Consider the following 26,771-nt stretch of genomic DNA (forward strand, 5'->3'; position numbering starts at 1 on the left):
GGATAGTCCCATCAAAGTTGTCCCTATCCTAGAGGCTGATTTCACCTTATTTACAACAAATAGAAATAGACACCTTGGCCAAAGGTAAATCCTTGGGCCTCGACGGCCTCCTCAATGAATTTTATCAACACTACAAGGAGATACTTTTGTCCCATTAATGGAAGTGTGGAGGGAAGCTGTGCACTATGGAGCCCTCCTTTTGACAAATAATGAAGGAGTGGTATGATTAATTCACAAAAAAGAAGAGAGGGCACTTCTAGGTAAAATTTATGACAATGTACTAGCCAAAAGGCTTACGACCTACCTCAACAAATGGGTGAGAATGGAGAAAATAGGCTTCATCAAAGGTAGATATATCCTAAATACTATCATGTACATGTGGGAGGAACTTGAGTACACCCAAAAGAAAAAGCAAGACTTTTTCTTTCTCAAAATTGATTTTGACAAAGCCTATGATAGGCTAAAATGGGACTTCATTTTGTAGTCTCCTTACTAGACATGGGACTAAGTAGAAGATTCATCATATATGTATCAATCCTATTTGGAAATACTTCCACCAGAATAGCACTAAATGGAGAATTAATTGGGACTCTCCCTCTAAGGATATCCATTAGATAAGAATGTCCCCTGCCCCCCCCCCCCCACTCTTTGCCATTATTGCATACAGATTGGGTTGGCTTGTCCAAGACCAAGTGTAGAAAGGGAAAATTGGAGGGATTCACCTTCCTAACAACAAGGAAATAATCCTAAAGCTCTTAACAATGATCTAGCCATCACTACATTTTGAGATTGCTTAGAAACATTTTGTCTAGCATTTGGGTCAATGATTAACCATACCAGAATTGGTATAAAAACATTGGTCAAGGACCCTTCTGAGGGGATTCTTGAGACAGAATGCTAGGTGATCCATGAGGGAAAAATACTCAAGTCATTCGGCATTCAAATGGGATTTGGTGTTACCTTAAAATAGAGGTGGAAATGGGTTCTTGAAAGAATCAGGATGAAACTAGATAGATGGATTGGATTGCAATAGTATCTAGCCTCTAGATGTGTAATACTGAACCACATATTGATACCCACATATGTGTACTTCTTGGCTTGTTGGAGACCCCCTAAAGGCACCCTTGGACATCTAGAAGCTTTGTACAAAAAACTTTCTTTGGGGAGGAGACCGCAATGAGTTCAAAATACCCAAAATGTCATGGAAAACCAACACACTCTCCAAAAAACAAGGGGCTCTAGGAGTGATTGACATTTGTGAAATGGTGGATAGACTTGCAAGCAAATGGGTGATTGGAAGCCTTAAAAACCCACATGAGTAGTGGAATGCACTCCTTGCTAAGAGTATAAAAGGCTCAAAATTGAAGGTTGCCCTAGTTTCAAAAACATTTCCATTCACACTGCAATTTTGTCATCTTGCAAGTTCAAGGCCATGGGAGCTTCCCCTCTAATCAAAAGACAATGGGAAGCATGGCAGACACTCAAAGACTAGCTATCCCTAAAAAACATGAAGAAAGCCCTCCATTAGGCGGGTGTGGACTCAATCTAGTTGAGCATTTCCTCGATAACAAGAGAAGACTTTCGCAACAAGCAAGGCAACCAAACTGCATAAAAGGAAATCTGGGTTTGGGTTGACATCTAAGGCTACATTGGGAACACGTGGATAGGTGAGCGTGAACTAGGAAGAGCCTTCAGACTAAATAAGGAGGACCTCACCTTCATACAAAATAGAAAAGAGGTATGGGCTGACCTAAACCCAAGGCTAATATAGTGTAGGGAATAAGGTTAGATTGGTAGACTTTGGGTGGGCCAAGAGGAGCAAATTACTTCCTCTCCCAATCCTATCCACAGATAGTTCCACTTTAATCACCATACTTAACAAAAGCTTGAACTTGAACTAGAATAGCAGTCAATGGGAATACATGTTCAAACAAGTCTAGAGCTCTCCCCTCTGCCCCACGGTTTCTCTTCTCTCGTTAATTCTACACAAAGCTGTCTAGACTCAAGAAAGAGCTAAGAGATTGAGAGTGAGATTAGGAGTTTGAAGAAGTTGCAATAAGGAGAAAGAAACCTCTTCCCACTTATTCCTCAACTAGTGTGGCACCATTTGACCATCCTACCCATCCACCCCTACTTTATATCATGGAGAGAACTCCTTGGAGATGCCAATGAGCTCCCCTCTACCTTTTTGAGATGTATTAGAGGAACTTTCTTTTGGATGGTCTAGATCTCAAAAATGAAGTTGTGGGGGAGATCAGAGTAGCACCCTAGTTCTGGGGTGGGGGTTTTCCATATTGCAGGGCAAGTCCCAAATTTCATTTTAAATGGCTTCCCTTCTCTCCATCCGGAGCCGATGCTCTTCATGGACCTTGAATTCTATGAAGGTGATTGAATCCTCTTCACTTGTTTCCATTGAGTTCATAGGGGCCTCTAGGCCCTTGTTACTTTGCTTCAGTTGGGCAGGGGGCTAGAGAGAGGGGTAGGACCCCCCGACATAGCCTTGATCACACTCTAGATTTCTATCTGCTTTTGCCATTGAAGATTCTCTCGATCTTCCCCTAAGAGTCATTCTTTTGAGCTGGTCGTCGTTAATTTGGCTTCATTCTTGGCAAGGATGTGGGCTTGTTTGATTACATGTGCATCAATGTCAAGCATAAGATTAATCAGTAAATTTAATTATTGCCCCACACTAGTTCAACTCCCCGATTAAGCATCTCTATAAACTAAGAAATGTTTGTAAGCCCTTTTGTCTAGCTATAGATGATAGGCCAACTAATCTACAAGGGTTCTTTCCCCACTATGATGTAAATATTTTTACAAATCCTTTTTGCAATATAATTTAACACTTTCATTTTTAAAAAAAATGTATGGAGTCAAGCAATGTCTTATCTAACCAACCACTTAAGACAAAACTACGACAAAGCACTTAAAGCAAAAAAGAAGTATATCATACTTAGTGACTAGCCATATCACCTCCTTTGGACAAAACCTAATTCTCCCACATTGATCTCAAAAATAGCAAATTTAGTCTCTATTGTGCACTTGGAATAACTCTCTATAGATAGTGTTGTGCCTTTTTGTGCCCCCAAACATCATCAAATCTATAAAAAGCAAATATTTTCCTTCTACCCTCTATGCTTGCTAAGGTAGCTCACACCTACAACCTCTTGGGTTTTATGGCTATGACCACCTAGAGTCTTGTAGAAGCCATTAAATGGCCCCCAAGTCACACTACAAAGCCCTCTCCTCCTCCCAACACTATTACCTTACTCGAATAGCCTCCTCCTAGCAAACCCTACGTGACTCTAAGGACCTATGCCACCTCCTCTACAATCCCTCCACTCTACATTGAATCTCTAGCTCAAAGCTATCTAATCTATTTGTGCACCTCTCACACTCAATATATGGAGCCTGTGATCCAAGATGAGCATGGGTCCATGGTCAAGGTGGGTGCATCCAAAAATAAGAGGACACAGGTGTGATTTGAGGGTGTGCTCATTACAAGCTACCTAACCTATCCCCCCCCCCCCCCCCCCCCCCCCCCCCACCACACACACACACACAAGCCACTCTAATACACTACCTCCCAATCACTTGTAGCCCTAGGAGAAATCAATGATCCATTGCCCCTACAAAAGGTCAAATCTCTCTAGACATCTCTAGCACCAATTACTACAAGAAAAGCCTCCTAAACCTCTTGTTCACTATCTAGAATAATAAAAATTTGTGTTACTGCTGTGCTGATCCTCTAGTGTCTCTAGGCTATAAAGTCTTCTCCACGATCAAAGAATTCACCTCGGGAAATCCAACCACCTCAAACCAAAAAATAACTTGGATTGTGACCTTTGTTGATGCATAGTTGTTGAGGATTCCAAGGTAGGAAACCCCAATATCTGACCTGAACAAGACAGTTTGCCCTGCAACAAGGGTCCCATGGTCTTTCACAAAGATAGTAAAATCCATCCAATGAAGGTGTGTAAACTCCTCGGCTCTACTCATGGGTGCTAATGGAGTACTCTCAATAAGCCTAAGGGGAGGAGAGCTTGTGCTAATAAAGTAACAAAATGTCAATGCATTAAGAAAAAGTTGGCTACAACTTCTACCAAACAGTTAGCTTCCTGGAATTGTAATGATGATTTAGTGTTTGATTGAGGAGTTACTGGCCACTCTGCAACTGTTTGGGTAGGTTCTCGAGAATCAATTAACCGCTACACTTGGACCCCCAGTACCTTGCCCCTATCGCCTCATCGCCAAGAGCGTAAAGCCCAGAATACTCCACTAACTATACCGACAATCAACCCACAAGGTCTAGGAAGAGAGCAGCCAAGTAGCAAGGAAACCTGTGAGACGACCCCGAAACCAAGCAACCTTGTAAATAACGGAGAAATTGTGTGGCCAATCAAAGATGTTTCATGCTCTAGCTTAAGTAGCAAGAGGTTGTACTTGTCACTCTTTGTTCAATGGATAGCACTCACCATTTCCTTTTCTCACTCAACGCAAGTCATTGACTTGATGAGAGGGTTGTTTTAGTAGACCTCTACGCTCCATGGAGCTTCCTACAAGTTAATGATGGCAAACCGAAGGAGTTGAAAGATATCCTAAACCTTTTAAATATTTCTCTCTCCTGTACACCTCAACCTACAAATTTCCTCTTATAAAAGTCTAGCAATGTTGGTATAGCATGTGCTGTACATCAAAATTCAGCTGCTCTAACTAATATCTTGTTGAGAAGGTTTAAGCCTTGCCAAGTTGCCTCCGCAACCAATGTCTTACTGGCACGGTTTATGGCCTACCATTAGATGATGGGGGCGAGGACTAGGATTTGGTTCTTTTTAACTACTTCATCAAAACTACATCAAAGAAAGTATTTTTGTTGATTCTATCATCAAAACTGCATGAGAACTCACTGTTTCTTAATCTATGTCTAATCGACGCACAATCCGCAAATATCAAAGACATTAGCGGGACATAATAGACCTTCGTCTTCATCTTCGAGTTGTCGCCTGTCTCCGTCCTACGCCCGCGTCCGTGATCCAGAGGCCCCTCGCTTGCATGCAGGGGTTCAAACGCCCACCAGACGGACATGGCGAGAGTGAGCAGGCTCTGAAGCAGCAAAGGTATAAAGAAAAGATGGACATGGAATACTCTTCTGTTGTTTTGTGATTGTGTGGAAGTTACTGACATGGAGAATCAATGCGTGAAGACTAGAAGCTCTACAACCAGAAGTGGAAGGCTTCCATTGAAGATGGGAAGAATGTGCTTAGGGCTTCAGTTGTGTTTTCCATTGAGCGTGTTCGTCAGAGGTATGCTGAATACTCTCTGTGTGAAATTTATTTGTTCTTTATGGGTAAAGCTCCCCTGGAAGAGGAGTTTGCAAGATGGTTCTAGGCCACATTCGGCTCCAGATTGGAGCTCAAGCAGTACAAATTCGTCGGCCGAGGGTTTTTCCTTGCCATCATCTCGTCCAGGACGAATAGGGACTTTGTGCTGGGCTCTGCAGTCAGCTTTAAGGGAAACCTGGTATACTCAATGCCTTTAGAAGGCAGATTTAAACACTGAAGAAGTCCTTCGCTCAGAATGCCCGGTGTGGGTTAGCTTTCCCAGTCTCCGAGCCTGGCTTGATGGGGAAATCACTACTCTCATGGGTACTCTTGGCCGAACGTTGTATGTCCCATCAGTGGCCCTGGGAACAGAGCTATTAAGGCTAAGAAGCGTGCTTGTATTCTGTGGGACAGGCAAAAAAGGGCTGGAATTAGTGGTTGATGTCAAGTTTTTGTCATTCCCAAGCTGCTTCATCTATAGAGGGCTCAAACACTTTGCGAAGAACTGTCCTGCTCAGGATATGGTGGAGGGGAAGAAAGCACAGGTCGATGGTTCTCCTTTGCTAGCCAATGAATCAGCACAGCTCAATGCAAAACAAGGAGGAAAGCAGATTAACGCTGTTGTTGGGTCAGAGAAAGGCAAGGCTAAGCCAATCGCCCCCTGAGAATTACAATGGTCCCACTGATAAGAATCCCGAAGCTAGGAATGCAGAGTCACAAAAGAGCTCACATGCAGAACTTTCTACCAAGGCTGCAAGTGCAAACAAGGAGGTGTTGCTTGACAAAGAAAATTACTCACCTGTAGGTTCATAGGGGGAACAATCTTAAGAAAAAGAGAGAGTCTCTCAAGAACTTGGCGCGCAAGCCTCTGGTTGATAAGAATATCTATGCTATTCTACAAGGAAGCAAGGAAATTGAGGATGTTGCTATTAACATTAGTTGATATGGGGTTACAGAGGCTCATTCTGATATTGTTGAATGTTCGTGGATTGGGTGCCCCAATCAAGAAGGATTCATGTTGCTCTTTGTTGAAAAGGAGAAAGCCCAATGTCTGAAAGGGAAGTGGAACCCAGGAGGAAGAAGCTTGGCGGTGAGAGCTATGGCGGATGGAGAGCAAGAGCAAGAGAGAGAGTGTGAAACTCAAAGTGGGAACTCCAATAACCACAATGTGTGGCCTGGCCTTTCTTTATTCAAACTGTCACTAAAAGAATAAAGAATAAGTGATTGTGACGGACACCCACCATCTGCAGTGTATAGTGGTGGGTACTGTCAGTGTAGTAATACACGGGTGGCTAGGCGGAGGCGTCTTTATCCTCAACAACCTTCCACTTAAATGCGAATCTGTCACAGTGAGAGAAAAAGAAAAGACAGTACAACATGTACACATGTACAACAGGATGAGGAAAAAGACGCCATCTCATCCAATGCCTATCAATCTCCTGAGGAAGGCAAAGCGCTCTGTAGTGAGGCTTTTCGTGAGCAAGTCTGTAGGATTCTGCTCAATCGAAATTTTGACAAGGTCAACAGACCTGTCCTCAACGACGTCGCGAATGAAGTGATATCTCACCTCAATATGTTTCGTCTTCGCATGAAAGACCAGATTCTTGGCCAACTGAATGGCACTCATAGAATTCGAATGCAGTGTAGGCATAGCATCTGTCATACCAAGGTCTGCAATCAAATGGCCTAACCAGATAGCCTCCTTGCAAGCCTCTGTGGTTGCAATATACTCGGCCTCTGTAGTAGAAAGGGCCGTACACTTCTGCGTCTTAGATATCCAAGAGATAGCCCCTCTAGCATAAGTGAACACATAGCCAGAAGTGGACTTTTTACTATCTGCATGTCTGCATAATGAGAGTCAGTGTATCCCATGACTCCTGTATTCTGGCTGTCATAGCAAATACACATATCTGCTGTGCCATTCAGGTACCGCATGGTACTCTTTACGACATCCCAATGTTTCTTGTCAGGTGTAGCCATATAACGTGCTACAACCCCAACTGCAAAAGCAATATCTGGATAGGTGGCTATCATGGCATACATAAGACTGCCCACGGCTGATGCATAGGGAATCTTGGCCATATCGGTCCTCTGCTCATCTGTTTGTGGACGATCGGCCTGTGAAACCTTCACATGAGAAGGTAATGGACAGTCAATAGGCTTAACATCTTGCATACGGAAGCGCTCAAGGACTTTATGAATATACTCCCTCTGTGACAGATAGAGTAGTCCTTAAGATTTGTCGTGTGTAATGCGCATACCAAGTATATGAGAGGCCTGTCCCAGATCTTTCATCTCAAAGCTCTTCTTGAGCTGAGCTTTAAGAGCATCTAGCTCCTCATGAGCTGTCCCTGCTAAAATCATGTCATCCACAGAGAGTACTAAAATCAGTAAAGAACCGTCACGGGCTTTCTTCGTATACAAGCACAGATCCATAGCACTGCGGCTGTAGCCCTGTGACTGCATGAATGCATCAAACTTATGGTACCATTCTCTAGGTACCCGCTTCAAGCCATATAGACTCTTTTTTAAGTTGCATACTAGGTGTTCCCTGTCAAGGTTTGCAAAGCCCTTGGGCTGCTCCATGTAAATCTCATCATGCAAGTCTCCATGTAAAAAAACCATCTTGACATCCATCTGGTACAAGTCCAGGTCAAGCTGTGCAACCAAGGCCAAGACTAAGCGTAGGGTGGTCATCTTGACCACAGGAGAAAAGACTTTATCAAAGTCAACACCATGCTCCTGCTTAAAATCCTTAGCAACCAATCGAGCCTTGTATGTCGGCTTGGGGTGTCCAGGGATACTTTTTAGCTTGTATACCCACTTGCATGGCAAAGTCTTTTACCCTGAGGCAAGTAAACCAAATCCCAAGTCTGATTCTTATGCAATGAGTCAAGCTCAGACTGCATAGCCCTTTCCCAAGAGTGGCAATCACCCCTGTGTATAGCCTCATGATAAGTGAAGGCTCTCCTACATTTGTATACAGTACATAATCCATAGAGGGCGCAAAACGGTCAGGAGGTCGTCTGTCTCTAGTAGAACGTCTCAACTTAGGCTCTGCTACCTGATCGACATCCTGTCTAACATCAGCATGTCTAACATCTAGGCCATGAGTATCAAGTGATGCTGCGCGTTGTCTAGTTGGCTGTGGAGCGGGCTGAACAAGAGCAGGTGGCTCCTCTTGAAAGATAACTCTGCGTACCTCAACCACTTTCTCAGGCTGCATATGCATTTTGTCCTCATGAAAGATGACATCATGGTTGCGGATCACTTTCCACGCCTGCGGATCCTATAGATGGTAACCCATCTTCATAGTTGTCAGGTACGAAATGTATGATACGGTACGGTACGATAAAATATGGTATTAAATGGTACCTTAAGATTTTTTCAAGGTACGGTATGATATTAGTACGACAAAAAAATAACTTGATTATTTTAGACAAAAGATAATAGAATAGATATTTCAAGTCTAAATAGCAATGCTATTAGAGCATATAAGATGAGTATTTGAGGGTAACATGCCAAAACCTAATGCGGAATGCGTAGCATGTGCTACTGCTACCTACAACTTATAACTACATAGATGGGGGTGGATACATCATACATGCATGATCATACAAATAAGAAAAGTGTGGGCTTGAGAGAAAGAAGGTTGAGAGAAATTGTTTGAATCTCAAATAACCTAATCTCATGGGTGAATCATATTAATATAAGGAGCATTTAGCTCATTCCAAAGTGCAGTTCGAATGGGAAAGATGCATCCATTAAGTTGGTACCTTATGGTACTAATATGTAAGGTACGGTACCTAAAGTATGGTATAGTATCAAACCTTTCATACGTGGTACTAGTGCAACTAGAGAAAGAGAGAGAGACTTGGGGGAGAAATAAGAAATAAAAAAGAAAAAAAGAAAGTTGTAGACTTAAAGTAGAGTGGCCGAAAAGTATACATTTTTTCGTACTAAATCGTACGGATACGTACCGTACCGTACAGATCAGTCCGTATTACGTATGGAGATAACACTGTCCATCTCTCTTGTATCTCCATAGCCAATAAAAATGCATTTGACACTTTTAGGATCTAGCTTATTGCGTTTGTCCTTGGGCACATGACAGAATGCCTCACATTCAAAAATACTCAAATAATCATAAGAGGGGGGCTTGCTTGCCCATACCTCCTCTGTAGCTTGAAAGTCAATGCCATTGCTAGGCGACCTGCTAATGAGATGCATTGCAGTAGTAACTGCCTCAATCCAAAAGTGCTGCGGTAAGCCAGTTTGGCTAAGCATGCTACGGACCCTTTCTTGAATGGTCCTATTCATGCGTTCAGTCATACCATTCTGGGGAGGGGTGTAAGGGGCGGTCAACTGATGCTTAATACCCCGCTTATCACAAAACTGCTTAAAAGTACGTGATACATACTCACCCCCATTATCTGACCTTAGGCATTTTAGCATTTTCCAGACTGATTCTTTGCCAATGTAAGCCAACGCTGAAATGTGTCTAAGACATCGATTTTCTCTTTATGGGATAAGCCCAAACCTTACGTGAGTAAATCATCTATGAAAGTAACAAAGTACTTTGCTCCTCTAAGTAACTGATAGGGCATGGGTCCACATACATCTGAGTGGACAAGAGCCAAGGGCTCACCCATGCGTTTCTTACCAGACTTTTTATGTGTATTTCTAGTCTGCCTGCCTTACAAACAATGATCACAAGAATCAAAATGCAAAGAGTCAAAAGGCGGAAGATACTGCAAAGCACAGAGCATTTTTATTCCTTTAAGAGATGTGTCCCAAACGAGTATGCCAAAGGGATACATGGGGGATAGAACCCACAGACAAAACATGATTCAATGTAGCTCCAGATACAAGTAAGCGATAGAGACTATCAAACTTGGCATCTCTTGCAAGCATAAGCTTGGCACGAGTAATTTTCTATGCAGAGTCTCCAAAAGACAAAATATCCTGCATCATCAAGTTGTCTAGCTGACATAAGACTGCGAGTCAACACAAGTACATGGCGTACATCATGCAAAACAAAAAAACTGCGTGAAGGAAACTGCAGCCTAACATCTCCAATGCCCACAATGTCAAGAGACATGTCATCACCAAGACGCATAGAATCAGAGATGGTACGATAGGTATGAAATCAATCTCTACAAGGTGTCACATGAAATGACGCACCCGAATCCAAAAGCCAGCACTGCGCATATATAGAATGTATCTCAGAAGCTTGTAAGGCATCGCATGAAGAAGCTACAAGTATGTAATCGTCATTTGAATCAGTGGTCTGCATAACATTAACCTCTTTTATCTTTACACTAGACTTTGCAAATACAATACTGCGTTCATAAGACTTTTCTTGCACTTTCTCTTTTCCCTTTTCCTTGCGCTTATCATCGCGCATCTTATGGCACTGCGGCCTAATATGTCTTGCTTTTCCACAATAATGACAGATAAGATCAGACTTCCGTCCACGGGACTTACTGCAACCACGTGACTTAGACTTTTAAGAGTTCTTGCCCTGATGATCATTATTATGCCTGCCATCTCTAACGGTCAATGTATGTGAAAAGTGGGAAGCATCATTGTTTCTCCTGTTGATTTCCTCAGTCAATAAAGCACTCTCAATATTTTTGATTTTCAGCCCATCAAGCTTGTTCGTGCATATGACAGTACGAAAGACATCCCATGATTCAGGTAAGGTGTCAAGCAGAAACAACGGATGTAAGTTGTCTTTGAACTCAATATCCTGTAACAACAGACTCTTCATGATAGCATGAAACTGATTGAAATGAGATGAGAGGGAGGTCCCCTCCTTTATGCGAAGGTTCATTAACTGCTTCAGCCAATATATTTGTGACGCAGGACTTGTGTTGCGCATAGAGCTCCTGAATCTTCTATCATAAATCCCATGCACTATGATTCTCATCTTCAACAACATTATGATGGATCTCTTCTGAGAGTGACAAAATAATGGTAGACTTGCATAGCTCATCAACTTCCATCCAAACATCATCATCCATATCCTCAGGTTTGACACCCTTGAAACGCAAGGGTTTAATCTGCAACTTCTGCACCAAAACTTGCCATATTTGGGACTTCCAATACCCATAGTTGACACCATCCAACTTGGCAATGTTAAAAAGAGTTGTGTCTTTCAGATGACCAACCATACTATCCCAAATCAATGCAAAAAAGCAAAATTGCAGGTTGCTGTAATCAGTAGAAAATGCACTAAAACCACTGCTAAAACTGGTTGAAAGAGTGGATATCACCAAAAGAAACACCTATCCACCAAATATGACCAAGATAACATCAAATAGTAAGCATTACTCTCATAGAAGTGCTCAAAATCTGCAGATTTCAGCTTGCTGTAAAAAATGACAGCAGTATGTAAAACAGTCCCAAAGTGAAGCAGTCATTGATACATATGTCACTGCAACTACCAGGTAGCAAGATACATTCAACAGCGCGTGTCAAGGGGCAAGAAGGTACCAAGAACTGTCAAACCAATAACCTATCAGGCAAGAGACATCTCATAGTGTTAGCAGATATTAGTCAGCTCATGGTGTGAGTCTGTGTGCAGAGGCTGGGCATTTTAGGTAGCATTTTATGCAGTATTTTATGGCACATTTTAGTGGCCATTTATGATGTATTATTTAGCATTTGTTGCTGGCCGACTGCATTTTATGCTCCCCACTTTTTGTGGCTATTTATAGGGCTCCTCCTCCACAGTCTTTGGTACTTCAGCCATCAGTGGAGATCCTTCTGGGAGAGAGGAGCCGGTGCTGAGGAGCCCACGCAGCCAGTGACTCACCGTTGTATGCTGCTGTCTCGTGTTCGATATGGATTCTATTTCCCGAGCATACATCTGAGTTCTCATCTGTCTACTGTGTTCATTCTTTCTTCTGTCTTGTGTTTCAGCATTTATTTCAGCATATTCTTCACGCTTCCATTGCTGCACCACTTCTGACATGGTATCAGATTTCAGGCTGCAACCTATTTGTGCTGTGTTTTCTTGCTGATTTCAGGATTTACACCCTTCTTGCTGATTAGGCAGCTGTCCTTCCTGCTGGCGACTGCTGATTTGCTGCTGGCGACAGTGGTTCAGCATTTGCGTTTTGCGTTTTTCTGGACAGATTTGCGTTTACTGCTGTTCCACTCTTTGCTGCTCGTGTTTCCTTCATCAACCTGTTGGCAACAGTCTTTAGACCCTGTTTCTTCAGTTTGCAGCCTGCGTTTTGCTGTTTACAGCATTATTTTTGCCTGTTTTTCTGATTATTCAGGCCGTTTTTGCTGTTTTTGGCAGTTTATGACTGATTTTTTGACTTTCTGCAGCAGATTTTGGCTTATTTTGGTCCGCCTTTGGGTTATATTGCATGTGAACTCACTATTTTTGGTGTTTTTGGTTGCGTTTTGGCTGTGCTCACTCTCTCAATGACCCTCTTTTCTTCTACTTCTCTTCTTATCCTCTCCATATGGCTCCTCCGTGCACTTCCTACAAGCTCCCCCCGGAGTTTGATGGAGTGGCCAATGCTTTGCGGGCGCAGACATCATCGTCTCCTGTCAGTTTTATACATATGACCTCGATGCTTCTTGAGCATGAGGCATCCTTGAGATTACAGCGGCGGCTTCCGGCACATTATGGAGGTGAGGCTTATGTAGCTTCAGAGAGGGGTGACAGGAAGAAGAAGTCGAAGGCCCAGTGTTACCACTGTGGCAAGAAGGGACATTTGCGGAAGGACTGCAAGAAGTTAGCGACTTCCAGGAAGGAGGAGCAGAAGACGAAGCGGGATGGTGACTCTACCGATGAGTCCTCTCCTTCATCCGACTCCGACTCCGATCCTCCGACCAAGGAGAAGTCCAAGGCGCGGAAGGGATCCTCTTCTTCGGATCGCGGGAAGGGCTTGGTGGCCCCTTCCTCGGCTGCTTTCTAGTGGTGGTGATGAGGTCATCCCTCACGACTCTCTTGTGCCAGAGAGGGAGTGTGAGCGGGTGTTGGTGGGGCTGCCGTGCCTCATCTATATTTTGATACAGGTGCACAGGATCCAGAGAGGGATGTCCCTGACGCATCGACGGTATCTGGCAGTGAAATCCTAGAGACTGGTGTTGATTTCTGGGTTCATGATGAGCTGTTCTTCTTGACAGAGAGCGAGAGGCTTTCGTCTGGAGCTCACATGAGGGGACACTTTGGTGGTTTGGCCAAAGGCGGGAACTCCATGGTCACATGTTCAGAGACATGTTTGGCAGATTGGCTTTGTATGTCCTGAGTGACATAGGTGACATTACACAGAGAGCTGCTATGAGTCTTCTCTATTTTCAGGTGTTGTTGGTATGATCGACATCGACATCAGATACTCTCCGAGGCATCTTGGTGGTGGGTTGGCCACTCACCGCTTGGACATCCATGGTCCTTCTGGTGTTTATTTGTTGTGTAGTTTATGATTCTCCATCATTGTACTATTTCATTGTATCCGATCACACATGATCTGAGAGAGGGTGTTAGCAGATATTAGTCAGCTCATGGTGTGAGTCTGTGTGCAGAGGCTGGGCATTTTAGGTAGCATTTTATGCAGTATTTTATGGCACATTTTAGTGGCCATTTATGATGTATTATTTAGCATTTGTTGCTGGCCGACTACATTTTATGCTCCCCACTTTTTGTGGCTATTTATAGGGCTCCTCCTCCACAGTCTTTGGTACTTCAGCCATCAGTGGAGATCCTTCTGGGAGAGAGGAGCCGGTGCTGAGGAGCCCACGCAGCCAGTGACTCACCGTTGTATGCTGCTGTCTCGTGTTCGATATGGATTCTATTTCCCGAGCATACATCTGAGTTCTCATCTATCTACTGTGTTCATTCTTTCTTCTGTCTTGTGTTTCAACATTTATTTCAGCATATTCTTCACGCTTCCATTGCTGCACCACTTCTGACACATAGGTCTAGAAGTTATGCATGTAATGGGTCTCGGGATAAGAGAAGAGACCAAGCACAAGCACAACTGATAGAGTAAGAAGCTCAATGCATAACCATCCAAGATGCATACAAAATTGTCAAACCTGTGACAGAGATAGGTGCCTGCCCCAATAGGCGTATCAAATCAGCCCACTACAGACTAATTGCAGACATAAAGCTCTCAAGAGAGCAAATGCATATAACTGTTCCACAAGCTCAAGCTCAAGTGTAAATAAGACTTTGTGTACATCCAAATATACCAAGAGGCTTCCACTGGAAGTGAAGTCAAATGCAAAGAGAGCAAGCAACGCTCTAATACATCGAATACATAGCATTGGACATGCCAAATTCCAGAAGGGTACATTCGGAGCATAAATTCCAAGCTATCTCAGACACGTAAAGCATAAGCTTGAAAGCATTCAAAGAGCATGTAACTGACAACCAAATGTAATGCCCAGTAGGTCCAAAATGCCCAAATACATCTGAAGACGAAGCTCTAAGTAACTGTCAAGCATGGGCAAACCAAGTGGCATCCATATCTGACCAAAGCATAGATACAAGAAGTCTAAATGTCAAGCAGTGACAATAGGCATAAACCGGTCCAAAGCATGCCAAGTGAAGCCAAATGCTAGTGAAGGACGACCAAGTCGGAGCCTAATCTAAGCTCAAAAGCATTCCGGAACCAAAAAGAAGCATTTGACAATCTCCAAATACATCGGTATGATCATTCAAACCTGCAGTAAGCACCCCGTATGCAAGAACTAATGCATACACCGAGTAAATGAGCTTCAGCCCACTGTATTACAGCAGCATATTTATTGTTAAATGAAGCTCAAACGGTGCCCAAATCTGCTCCAAATCAGTCCCAAAGCATAGACATAGCATCCCATAACATCTTGGCATCATCGGGCATCAATAGACATCAAACAAGCAATGCCAAGAAGCATCAAACAGTAAATGTCAAGTGCTGCCTTGTTTTGACAGTCCTGGGGTTGTATATACAGCAAGAGCTGAAAGGGGAAGCACTCGAATCGATCACCGGGAGGCAAGCACTAATACCGGGGAGTCTAACAATGATCGGGAAGGTTGCCAAGAGTGCTAGGAAGCCGAGGAAGAGCAGGGAAATGCTAGGAGCAGGTTAGCTCAGTCCCCTAAAAATGCGCCGCAATTGGCGCTGGCTGTTCTTGGGGACTGGGGGTTCTTCAATAGTGCTCGAGGGCACTTGGCAATGTTGAGGGGGCTCCAATGCAGCCTTGGAAGAAGCCAATGAAGGTCCGGAAGCTCAGGGAGGAGGCGGGAGATCAAAACATACTTGCAAATGAAGGTGCCATAGTTGCCATTGAAGCTCTTCAAATCTGGGCTGAAGAGAATGCGAGGCAAGCTCCAATGCCTTTGCTCTGATACCAGTTGAAAGGGAAGTGGAACCCAGGAGGAAGAAGCTTGGCGGTGAGAGCTATGGCGGATGGAGAGCAAGACCAAGAGAGAAAGTGAAACTCAAAGTGGGAACTCCAACAACCACAATGTGTGGCCGGGCCTTCTTTTATTCAAACTGTCACTAAAAGAATAAAGAATAAGTGACTGTGACGGGCGCCCGTCACCTGCAGTGTGCAGTGGCGGGTACTGTCAGTGTAGTAATACACGGGCAATTAGGCGGAGGCGCCTTTTACCCCCAACAATGTCCTTACGCTCCAGGAGGTTAAGCTTGGAAGGGAAGAAGCTAGAGACTTTGTTTGTAATGGTTATGTGACTCTGGGAGACTTTTGCAGGCAGGGAAGAAGGGGCACTATGCCAATAAATAAGGAATCCTTGAATCTTTGTTTGCTCTTCAACAAAGGAGATGGTAGCCTGGTTGCAGCTTGGGTGGAGTGTGGCAGAGAGAAACGCACCATCGTGTCAGTGTACGGGCCTAACTCATCAGCTGACAGAGCAGCCCTCTGGGCAGAGATCCAAGTACTTAATCTTGAGGATAATGCTATTTTGCTAGGGGACTGGAACATGACCTTGCGAGCTTTTGACATCTCATGATATACATGTTCTATGCTTTGCTTGGAGAGAGATAAATGGCATGATTTAGAAGTGTCCCAAGAGCTAGTGGACTTGGCAATGGCATTCGGCTGTGACAACCTCCCTGAGTAGTGGGGGATTATTGGAGGGCTGCTCATTTTGATAGGATATACCTGAATCAGGGTGCCTCTAGTGGATAAGCCCTGAGGTTAGTATCTCATACCTTTCAGAGGTTCCTGTTTCGGATCATGTTCCTGTGATGTGCACTCTCAGGCTAAATGAGGTTTGTGACACTATCATTGGCCCACCTCTGTTTAGATTTAACTAGTCATTCCTGAAAAGGGAGAGTTTTTGTGTTATGCTGAAGGAGGCCTGGACCAGCTGCAGAAATGTGTTGGGGCACCCTGTTAGTAACTAGCGGAAATGTATGAATTCTTTAGTGGATGTGGCAAAACAATATGGTCATTCTCAAGCTCAAGTTAGAAGGGACAAATTAGATGCATCCAAAGCCTGTAAAGAAGCTGTTCTACAGACTTTAGAGCTACCCCTCGGGATGAGTTCATTCACCAGCTATTGAAGGACATTGAGTCCTATATGGAAGGACTTTACCAATACCAGATAGAGGCAGCCAAAATGCAATTGAGGGGTTCCTGGTATTTAGTAAGGGACGCAACTAATAGTGTTTTCCTCAAGGCCTTGAGAATTAAGAGGAATAAAAAGAAAATTTCTATGATAGAAGATGGAAAGGAGCAAATCTTGAGAGATGAAATGGACATTGCAAGAGCCTTCACTAAACACTTTTCTGGCATTGTGGGGGTTCAACTTGAGCAGCCTAAGGACTACCATAGAAAGTTAAATGAGTTCCTGAAAGAAGGAAGAAATCTCATTAGCAATGCTGAAAGTTCTCTTATGAGCAGGGCCATTCTCTCTTGAAGAAGTGAAATTTGTAGTGAATAAAATGGCAAGGGGAAGTCTCCTGAAATTGACGGGATACAAGAAGTCTTCCAACTCTTGTAGAATGAATGCTCTAATGGTATGTGTCGGCTCTTCAATCATATTAGGTGTGTGGGAATGTTTTCTGCAGAACTAAGGCCTTATCAAACTTATCCCCAAGTTTTTGGAAAAGGTCAAGATGAGCAGTTGGAGACCTCTTACCATGCTTAGCGTTGTGTACAAGATTTATGCTAAGGCTTTAACCAACAGAATCAAATTCAGTCTTTGTAGAATTTTACATTCCCAACAACATGGTTTTGTGCAAGGTACAATAATTCACGATGCTATCTTGAACTTAATATTGTCAATGGATCATGCCATATCTTCCAAATCGGAGTTGGTCCTAGTTAACATGGAGTTTCAACAAAGCTTATGATAAGACTAGCTGGCAATTCATTCTAGAGGTGCTGGATGCAATGGGTTTTGGCTCAGGCTTCATCAAAATGGTAAGAGCTATGTTTCAGAATGCATCTACTATTTTACAAGTGAATGGAGTTCTTTCAAACTCCTTTGAAATCAGAAGATTCATTAGGTACAGCTGCCTTTTGGCCCCCTTGCTTTTTGCTTGATGTTTTTGATAGGTTTTGTGAGCTTTCTACGTCCGTTGTTAGTGCTGCCAAAACTGATTTGGTGATCTGGTTGCAGGATCGGGATTCGCCATTCTCAGATTGCTGAAAAACTGGTGCTGGCTTGGCAGGAGATTCCGGATAATGCCTCTTGGATAGGATCTAAGGACGAGGGGTGATTTCTCACTGAAGCAAGCATTCTGGTATTTTAAGCTTGCTTATGATCCTCCAAACAAGCCTGGATTGCAAAACCCAAACTAGCAAAAAGGTTAATGAAGAAGGGGATCGGTTTATGGGAGGATATTTGGGATCACTCATCTTCCCTTTAAACCTATGCAGGTGATTATAGAGCAATCTGGCTTGACTGATAAAGAAGCTGAGTTTATGTGTAATGCTTTGGAAAAAGCCAAAGAATACTGGCCGCCTTCTAGTATTACAGCGAAATGTAATATCATTAGATATTTGAAGGCTCAGTTGAGCAAGACATTATCGCAATGCAAAAAACAATGGGATTTTTTCCCAAGGGGAATGAAATTCCTATTGAAGGCAATAGAGTATTGGAGAAGATAGTTTCTATGTGCTCCCTTCAAGAAAACTAAATTTTATGCTATGGAAAGTCTGCATGAACAAGTTTCCCACACGGAAGTGGTTAAGGTATTGCACGTCACTGCCATCTATGTTTTCTGCAAGAGGGAAGCAGAATCTATAAGACACCTTTATTGGGAGTGTAGAGAAGTGAGGTTGGTATGGAGGCTTCTTCAACTATGGGTGAGGAAAGCAGGCTTCACTGAATTTCTGGATAGTAAAGTGGTGTTGTTTAGAGATAAAGGCACATTTGATGATCAGACCTTGTATCTTTGGGATATTGAAAGAAGAGAGAAGAAAGGTGTAGAGAGAAGAAAATGAGAAATTTTAAAAAGAGAATGAAAAAAGAAAAAGAAAGGAAAAAAGAGGGAGAGAAAGAAAAGAGAGGAGAGAGGGGGAGAATAAAAAGAAGAGAAGAGAAGCAAGGAGAAAAATAAACTAAAATAGAAGGCAAGGAAAGAGGAAAACATACCATTATTATTAATATAATCCTCACTAAAATAGAGGCAAGGAGAAAAATAAACTAAAATAGAAGCTTCAGGGTTGATAAGGGAGTGGACAAAGACTGTAAATATACCATTATTATTAATATAATCCTCACTGAAGCACGCTTTTTTTCAAAATTCCCAATCCAGCCTGTGGCATTTAAAGTCATCATTGTTTGATTGTGCATCTTCGAAAACGACCATTGTGCACTGTTCTGTTGAGATTTTATTGGCCACACTTTGCAAGATAGACATGCTATAACCCGATTATAACCATCCAAGTGCCCAAGGTGAATAGTTTCACGGTTGATAAGGGAGTGGACAAATTTTTAAGCAATTAGACACATTACTTGGATTACTGTCATTCTCAAGTTTATAAAACAGTTACAATTAGCAAAATGTGTTGGATACGACAGCCAGAGTAAGATCGATGACAGTAATGATAAACTAATCAACAAGGGGCAGCTCAGTTGGCAGGATGGCTGCATGAGAAATGTGAGATCAAAGTCCATTACCTGCAACTGAGCAGCTCTGTAATGGAAGAAAGTCCAATCACAAACATGAACATTTCAAAATGGACGCATTTCTAAAAAATGATAAACTAGGATAGGGCATCAGAAATTCACCCACAGGAAACACATGCATCACAAAGTCTTGCCAAAAGGTAAGCCAGATCCTTCTTGGTTAGACCATTTCCTAATGCACCTGTACACTCAAAAGTGATCATAGATAACACTGCGTACAGGCTAATGTCAGAGCTGGCTATAGGTGAAGATTTATCATCTGGGATATTCCACACAAAGTTCGTCGCTGGAGCTTTCGTGTTCTTTCGCTACAGACATGCAACAAGATGTCCTCCAAGTTCACCTATGGTAACTGAAATCACATTCTCATGCTTAACAAGGATAAGCCTTCTCACTTCAGGGCTCCTAGATGATTCTCATTTGCATGCATGTTTGTAAAACCACAGGAAAGATCTCAATCAACGCTCTTCCTGACTAAGATGCCAGGATCTATTAGAAACCTACAACTCCAAATTTTGTACTGGCAAATTTATCAAGCAGACCCAAAAAGAACCCTGTAAAAAGGATAATTATTGGGATGATATGATGCACCCCATTGAAGAACAGTCCTCTATTTTGCAGAACAGGGAGGATTAGTATTCTCATGGATAAATGGGGTTGCATCTCACATGGAGAGGGCAGCTCCAAACTAGACCAGAGCAACACTACTTTCACCCCCTGGTGGCTTCCTTATGCCTCCCACGCAGTCCCTGCCTGCAGGCTTTTCATCAGCAAAGATGTCACTGCCACTCATTTCCCTCAGCTTCGCCATGCTCACTGCCTTCTCCGATGCACCGAGTCGCATATCCCCTTTAAATATGTTGTTTCCTGTCAGTTCTGCCACCTTCTGGTCATGCACCTTTCGTGCAGTCAGCTCTGTGTTGTCTTGCCCAAATGAAATCTGGCTTCGTCCTCCTGCAGGCTGCAGACATAAACAAACATAACAAAAAATGGAATGAGACTTCAAAATACTTTCAATCCACACACACATGTACATGCACAATGCACAAACACACGCCAATGAGGTGGAGGTGGTTTTTCTCTTTCTACCTATGCATAAAATCTCTGGCATGTCTTAAGATCACAATGCAGGAGGCAGGGACATACTGGTGCACATTAAACTTTAAAAAATGTCACAATTTCATAAAACGAATCAAGAGATCAACAAGTTACAGCTACTCCAAATTCCATAATTAAATGCAATACACAAAAATGTAATTCATGTACATCTTGACTGCACCAGAGTCAACTAGAACTTTGCAATACAGCGTGGTCTGTAAAGAGAACAAACATACTATTTGTATCATCAAGGAGAAAGAAGAACATGTCTCAGCACTGTTATCAATACCAAGATCAAATGCAAAGTGACTCACATTGGAGACTTTTACAGAAGTGCGCACATTCCTGGGCACCACAGGCTCTGCAGGCTCCTTTGCTTCTTTCACCTCTTCTCGTGCTTCGAGGCTGCGATTCAGTGACCGTGGTGGCACATCAGGTGGTGGCCCAAATATGTCACTGCCTACCAGCTCCTTTGATTTTGCTGTTGAGAATTGTCTCCTCACATGCATGTCTGCAACGGTCTCATGACTACCACTAAGCTCACGCTGTTTTGCTACTTCAGGCAAAGAGATGGGTTTCTTGGGGGAGAGGCTACCATCCACACCGAATGAAATTTGACTCACACCACCTGCAGGCTGCCATAACATTGTATGTGAATATCAAGCGAGGCTGCAGAACAGCACAAAAGCTACAAGTGAAGAAAACACCAGTCCTGATGCAATATTCAGCTACCACTTCAAATATTTACTAACAACTCTATTGCTGATTTGAATCCTCTTTCACTATCTAGATGTCATTTTAAATCGCTGCAACTTCTGTCATGTTTACATACTTGTTTTGGAACCATAGCAACGATCTATCACATCCTTTTTCAATACCACAACAAGCTCCTGCAGATGGAGCTTTCCATCCCACTAACCTCCATAGCTGAAGCAGTCTATTCATAATGACCTCAGCTGCCATCTTGAATGCTCACTGGAGCAAAGTTGTGACTTGGACTAAGTACCTGATGAACTCGGACACTTGGTCGATCTGGAGTGAGAACATTATGTTCGGAGTCAACACCTTCGCCTAGTGATTCACTTTGAAAAATCCCACTGCCAGTCATCTCACGTCTTTTGGTGTCAGAGCCTGGTCTCCTGAAGCATCAACCATCACACAATGTTGTTACCACAGAATTCATCCCACCATAGGCATCCTTGCACAAAGTTGACTTCCCTCCCTCCTTAAGATGCCCAGACACATGTAGAGGTCCTTATCTAATAAAAAATGAGTACCCAAACATCTTATTATAGCATCAAGAAGACACTAATATATTTGAACTCCTGATAGTCAGAACAAAGAAGTTGACAAACTTTACACCTAACCAAGTATGCTATCACTGCTTGAAAAATAACTCTTTGTTTGGACAACATGATGCCCCGGCTATGTCTAAAAAAAGCTGAAGCGGATTCTGTTCCTGGAAAAAGAAATCAACCTTTTGAGCAAAGCCTCTGTTTCCTCTGGAGTCAACTGCTCACCAAATGTGATGGTACTCACCCCCCCAGCTGGCTGCATTTCAAATACAAACAAATTTAGTGCATGAACATAGCCATCAAATATCAACCCGCATAGTCAGGAAAACCTGGGACAAACGTCCTCACCTACAATGATGCAGAAAAGTGCCCCATCAATTACAACATGAACAACTGATGCCTGTTTATGTTAATACAAGCTGGGGCAGGATAAAATCACATTTCTATAACAGGCACATGCTCTGTAAGGTCAACATATGAATCAAGCACTGAGTTTGTATTAACATGGTACAACTTGAATCTCTCGTTCATCCACCAGCTAACGATAATGATCAGAAGGGTTGTCCTACACCAGCTAGTAACTCTAATCAGTAGGGGGTTTATCTAACAGTTTTACTTCTTCAGTTTACTGCCCACATCAACCAGGTAGTTATTTGGAGTATTATATCCACTACAAATAGCATTAAGGACAGAGGTTCTATCGATATCTCAGTAGCCTGAGACCCGAAGCCAGATCCACCACCAACATAGGAGCCCAAACACATATCCCAAAATGTCTACATTGTTCGTGAAGCTTGTATTAGCTTTGTTGGTCTGACTAGCAATTTAGGCCACTGGATGCATTCCTATCCATGATGTGATTGTGGAGTAGCAAAGAAATCCCAAAGATCGCGCATTTAGAAACTTCAATGTACAAAAGAGCTATCTAAGAACGGTCGACAACACCGTGCTAACCTGGTGCATGCGAATGGTGGGCCGCCCAACTGGGCTGCCATTAGATCTTTGGTCATCAGCAGAGGCGAAGGCATTGCTCTCGTTGGTGGCAGAGGTACGGATGGGCGCGCGAGCGTCAGGCCCCTCTGACCAGCTGAAGAGATCAAAGGTGGAAGGACCGCCGGGGGGAGTGAAGCCGGGCCTCCGAGCAGGACTGCTGCTATCGCCTGGCATTGTACAGGAGGGGAACAAATGTCTGTCCTTCCCCTGCTTAAATCTTATTCTTGGTCCTCTTCTTAATCCGGCTCCTGCTTCTGTTCCTGTTCCTGTTCCTCTTCCTCGTCCTCCCCTTCTTCAGGTCTTCTCCTGGTGATGGTGCTGCTGCTGCCCCTTCTGTGAATTTGTGGATCAAAAAAAGTGTGAAGAGTATATCTATCAGCAGACGGACACAGTTCAGTAAGAGCTAGCTGCAGAGGCCTACTAAACTGAACAGTGCTGATCTTCTGAAAAGGTTTAGGGCTTCCAAGTAAAGGTAGAAATCGTGTGGTGTGAGAGATAAGGAATGCCAAGGTTTACCTTGGGATTCACAACTGGGCTAGCAACATGAAATTGGAGCTGAGTAATGCGACTCCTATGTGTTTGACAGGCACAAAGAGAGAGAGAGAGATCAAAGGGGTCAACTTGGTGTTGCCAAAGGGTGGCAGATGGCAGGAGAAAAGTGACTAATTCGGGGTGATGGAAAGGGCAAACATAACATGGGGAGTCGGGACTCGGGAGATAGCACAGAGAGTCGAGACACAGAGAGAGAGAGAGAGAGAGAGGGAGAGCCTGGAGAAGCTAAAAAGGTGCAAGATTTTCTTGGGAAAGCAAAACTAGTAACACAGAGAGAAAGAAAGATGAGTGCAGAAAAGCGAATCGCCCCAAAATAACTGCCATCGTGACACATCATTTTCATGGTGTGCCCATTACTTCTGCTGGTTTCACACCTCATCTTCATGGCCTGCTGGTACTAGCTACTCGGTGGCATACCTAGCCCTCTGCTTTGTTTGAGGATTAATGGTATGTTGTATCATTCTCAACCTCACAAGACTAAGAGTCTAAGCCTCAAGCTCACTCACTTCTCCATGCATAAGAATTCCTTTTTCAGACTTGAAACTATGACACAAATTCTTAAGTATTAAATATAGGCGTTTTGTGAGTCAAGCAATTGATTCATATGATATTTTTTTGAACCTTGGTTTTCATAAAATGTTCAAAAAAGCTATTGCCTCCTCATTATCCAAGTCAATGTGCCATTATGACGTTCATGAGAGTGTACTTCCATGGCTTCATGTTTTTTGGGTAGCATAGATGTTCTCATTTGCCACTTAAAAGTGATGATGGAGTGCTTCACATGACATGATGTTGCACTTCACATGCGTACTTGGGCTAAATACATAATCATTTAGCACCTTGATACAAGATTTAGTTCCTTTATTGGTATAAAACCTACGTGTGAATAGAGATGTTACATGTATGTCTACCAAGGAGATTGCCCCATGTTGTGTTTACGAAGTAGTTTACCTCGAAAACAAAAGAGACATGGGTGTCTACCAAGGAGTGTACATAAAAAGTAACAAAAAGCAAAAGATATTTGTAGAGAGAGAGAGAGAGATGGATGACTCAAGAGTTCAAAGTATGATTGGCATCATCCCTCTCTCTAATAGAACAATATCTTAGAAAAAGATATGGGAGGGTATTTATCTTTATAACTAATTAAGCCAGAGTCTATATGGCCTCTCTCTCTCTCACAAATGTACGATCTTTTGTGCATTGATGCTTCTGTGTCTCTTGCTTAAAGTATCGCAAAAATCGAGAAATTGACCCACCTATACTTGTAATGCGATTAGCTGGATTGTCTCCATACAAACCACATTGGCCACGCCTTTCACCATGGCTACTACAACTTGTAATGATACCAACTTTGCCTTAGACCTATCCATCTTTTATCATGATCTCCTCCCTTATAAACCCTTTTGTGTAGTACCTTCAGGAAGAGTGTTGTCACCACTAACATCCCCCTTCCCTATTGCTACATTCATTTCTTTAGCCGGTGCTTGCTTTTCTTTCCACCAAGGTGGATGTGATTGTGGCCATGGGATGATGAGCTTGAGAGAGTGATCGAGGCAGCACCGTCTCAAGCACCTTCATGCAACCAGTCTCTCCTCTTGCTTCCCTGAGAGCAGCCACCAGAAACTTCCTGCGGGGCCTGGACTGCCTCCCTCCAAAGCTTCAACATCGCCATCTCCATCTCTTGCAACCATTCACGTCGCCCTTCAGCCCCTCAACTCTCTCCACCACTCATGTGACGGTGCATATAGTACCTAGAAGAGACGTAATGGTCTCTACAAGAAGAAGACGGCATCATCGACCTCTTGCATAGGTGCAACCTACCGTCCATTACACCGTCTGCCAAGATGCAATAGCGCCTGGACACAAGAGATGGAAGAAGCCGCAAGGAAGATGAAGGGGGGACTAGCGGGGTGTGAGGGTTTTATTTGGGGAGCCATTTTTTGCCTAAAGCACAGAGAGAGAGAGAGAATCACTACGCACATGTTCCTGCTTGGTACAACCAGTGCATCATCGAATACCTGCATTTGCATATGAGCTGGAGCCATGAGGAGCAACGAACAGAGTACTACACTAGCTAGCAAGACAAGGGAGGAAGATATATTAACGAGACCACTGTTCGGGGAGCTGAAGTCTGAGAGAGAGATAGAGAGAGAGAGAGAGAGAGAGAGAGAGAGGGGGGGAGACCTCCAAGGGTTATCTTTTTTAGATTTACAAACCTATCCTTAGACCCAACATTGTTGACATGGAAGATGTACAATTTTTGTGGGAGCTCAAAAATTACAAAGAGTTTAATTTTTTTTGTAAAACTTGAAATCTAAAAAAGATAACACTTCTCTCTCTCACACTATGATGGGCTCTCACGTGTTGAGCAATCAGCGGTGGCGTAGGTGTCCTCTATGCGTTTGTATCCCCCCATTTTGTTTACATTCCATCTGCAAATTTACACATCCGCCTCCATCTTCTCAGCAAGGTATTCAAGGGCTTACAAAGCAAAAGCAGGCATCTCTCTCTCTCTCTCTCTCTCTCTCTCTCTCTATGGACAAGGGAAAGTCCATTTGGGTAAGCGCACCAAAGCAGGTCATTTGATCAACGTTTCCTTATAGAGAGAGAGAGAGAGAGAGAGAGAGAGAGAGAGATTGCAACCCCTTGGGTTTTGATTGGCAAGAGAAAGGATGTTCTAGAAATGGAACACCTTGGGGTCTCACAATACTTGCATGTATATCCTTGATGTGATGGAAAGTTAGAAGTTGAACCATTTTAAAGTTCCTTGAAAGTTTCTTGATTTCACTACGTATAAGATCCATCATGTAGAGGAAAATGTACATGTTTATTATGTCTAGATTCAAGTCCCTATCTTCCTTTTGCAATTGTGAATTGTGGAAACACAAAGCCCTATTGCTATGTTTGCACACAATGTATTTTAAGAAACATAGATTTATATGTTGGAAGACTATTGAGAATGTTTAAAAAATGAGTGTTTATTATAGTGCTTAGTGTTTTGAGCTTGGAATTTTATGGGTTTTCACTTTTGAAATATTGATTGTGGTTGGAAAGTTTTAGAGACTTTTTATTTATGTGTTTTGAGAGACTTTAGAGTATAGCATGAGGCTAGATTTAATATTTATTACTTGGATTTGGAGAGAGAGAGAGAGAGAGAGAGAGAGAGAGAGAGAGAGAGAGAGAGAGAGAGAGAGAGAGAGAGAGAGAGAGAGAGAGAGAGAGGATGGGAGGGGGTTAAACATCCTTGATACACAAGCACCCTACAAGTGTTGTGTTGCTTCATATCTTGCAAAACATAAGTTTAGGGTTTGGGTAATTGTTAATGGAGAGAGAGAGAGAGAGAGAGAGAGAGAGAGAGAGAGAGAGAGGGGGGGGGGGGGGGGGGGGGGGGAAGGGTTA

The 26,771-nt window shown here is 43.1% G+C and overlaps 2 protein-coding genes across 9 annotated transcripts; one reads left to right on the forward strand and one right to left on the reverse strand.

Moving 5' to 3' along the window:
- The first annotated feature begins 4,970 nt into the window (after window positions 1–4,970).
- Window positions 4,971–18,497, forward strand: LOC148032120 (uncharacterized). Of its 7 annotated transcripts, none has more exons than XR_015691573.1 (3): window positions 4,971–5,117; window positions 5,204–5,303; window positions 17,920–18,497. XR_015691573.1 is itself a non-coding variant. In XM_087682747.1 (3 exons), exons 1-2 carry the CDS (start codon window positions 5,053–5,055, stop codon window positions 18,017–18,019), a joined length of 165 nt encoding a protein of 54 aa, XP_087538873.1. In that variant the 5' UTR covers window positions 4,971–5,052; the 3' UTR covers window positions 18,020–18,043; window positions 18,180–18,497. The 7 variants fall into 7 exon arrangements, 4 of the variants coding, with proteins under 4 accessions (XP_087538873.1, XP_087538872.1, XP_087538871.1 ...); XM_087682747.1 differs by lacking the exon at window positions 5,204–5,303 and having other exon boundaries at window positions 17,920–18,043; window positions 18,180–18,497; XM_087682745.1 differs by lacking the exon at window positions 4,971–5,117 and having other exon boundaries at window positions 5,124–5,303; window positions 17,920–18,043; window positions 18,180–18,497.
- A 974-nt stretch (window positions 18,498–19,471) lies between these two features.
- On the reverse strand, window positions 19,472–23,765 carry LOC148032121 (hematological/neurological-like protein). Of its 2 annotated transcripts, XM_087682743.1 has the most exons (6): window positions 23,337–23,765; window positions 22,782–23,153; window positions 22,010–22,083; window positions 21,539–21,671; window positions 20,847–21,167; window positions 19,472–20,395 (listed from the first exon to the last, which is right to left on the reverse strand). In XM_087682743.1, exons 2-6 carry the CDS (start codon window positions 22,992–22,994, stop codon window positions 20,123–20,125), a joined length of 1,014 nt encoding a protein of 337 aa, XP_087538869.1. In that variant the 5' UTR covers window positions 22,995–23,153; window positions 23,337–23,765; the 3' UTR covers window positions 19,472–20,122. The 2 variants fall into 2 exon arrangements, with proteins under 2 accessions (XP_087538869.1, XP_087538868.1); XM_087682742.1 differs by having other exon boundaries at window positions 22,782–23,765.
- Window positions 23,766–26,771: the final 3,006 nt, after the last annotated feature.

Source organism: Lygodium microphyllum, chromosome 8, assembly GCF_053477565.2.
Source record: "Lygodium microphyllum isolate KBCC chromosome 8, Lygodium_microphyllum_v1.1.10, whole genome shotgun sequence".
Taxonomy (NCBI): Eukaryota; Viridiplantae; Streptophyta; class Polypodiopsida; order Schizaeales; family Lygodiaceae; genus Lygodium; species Lygodium microphyllum.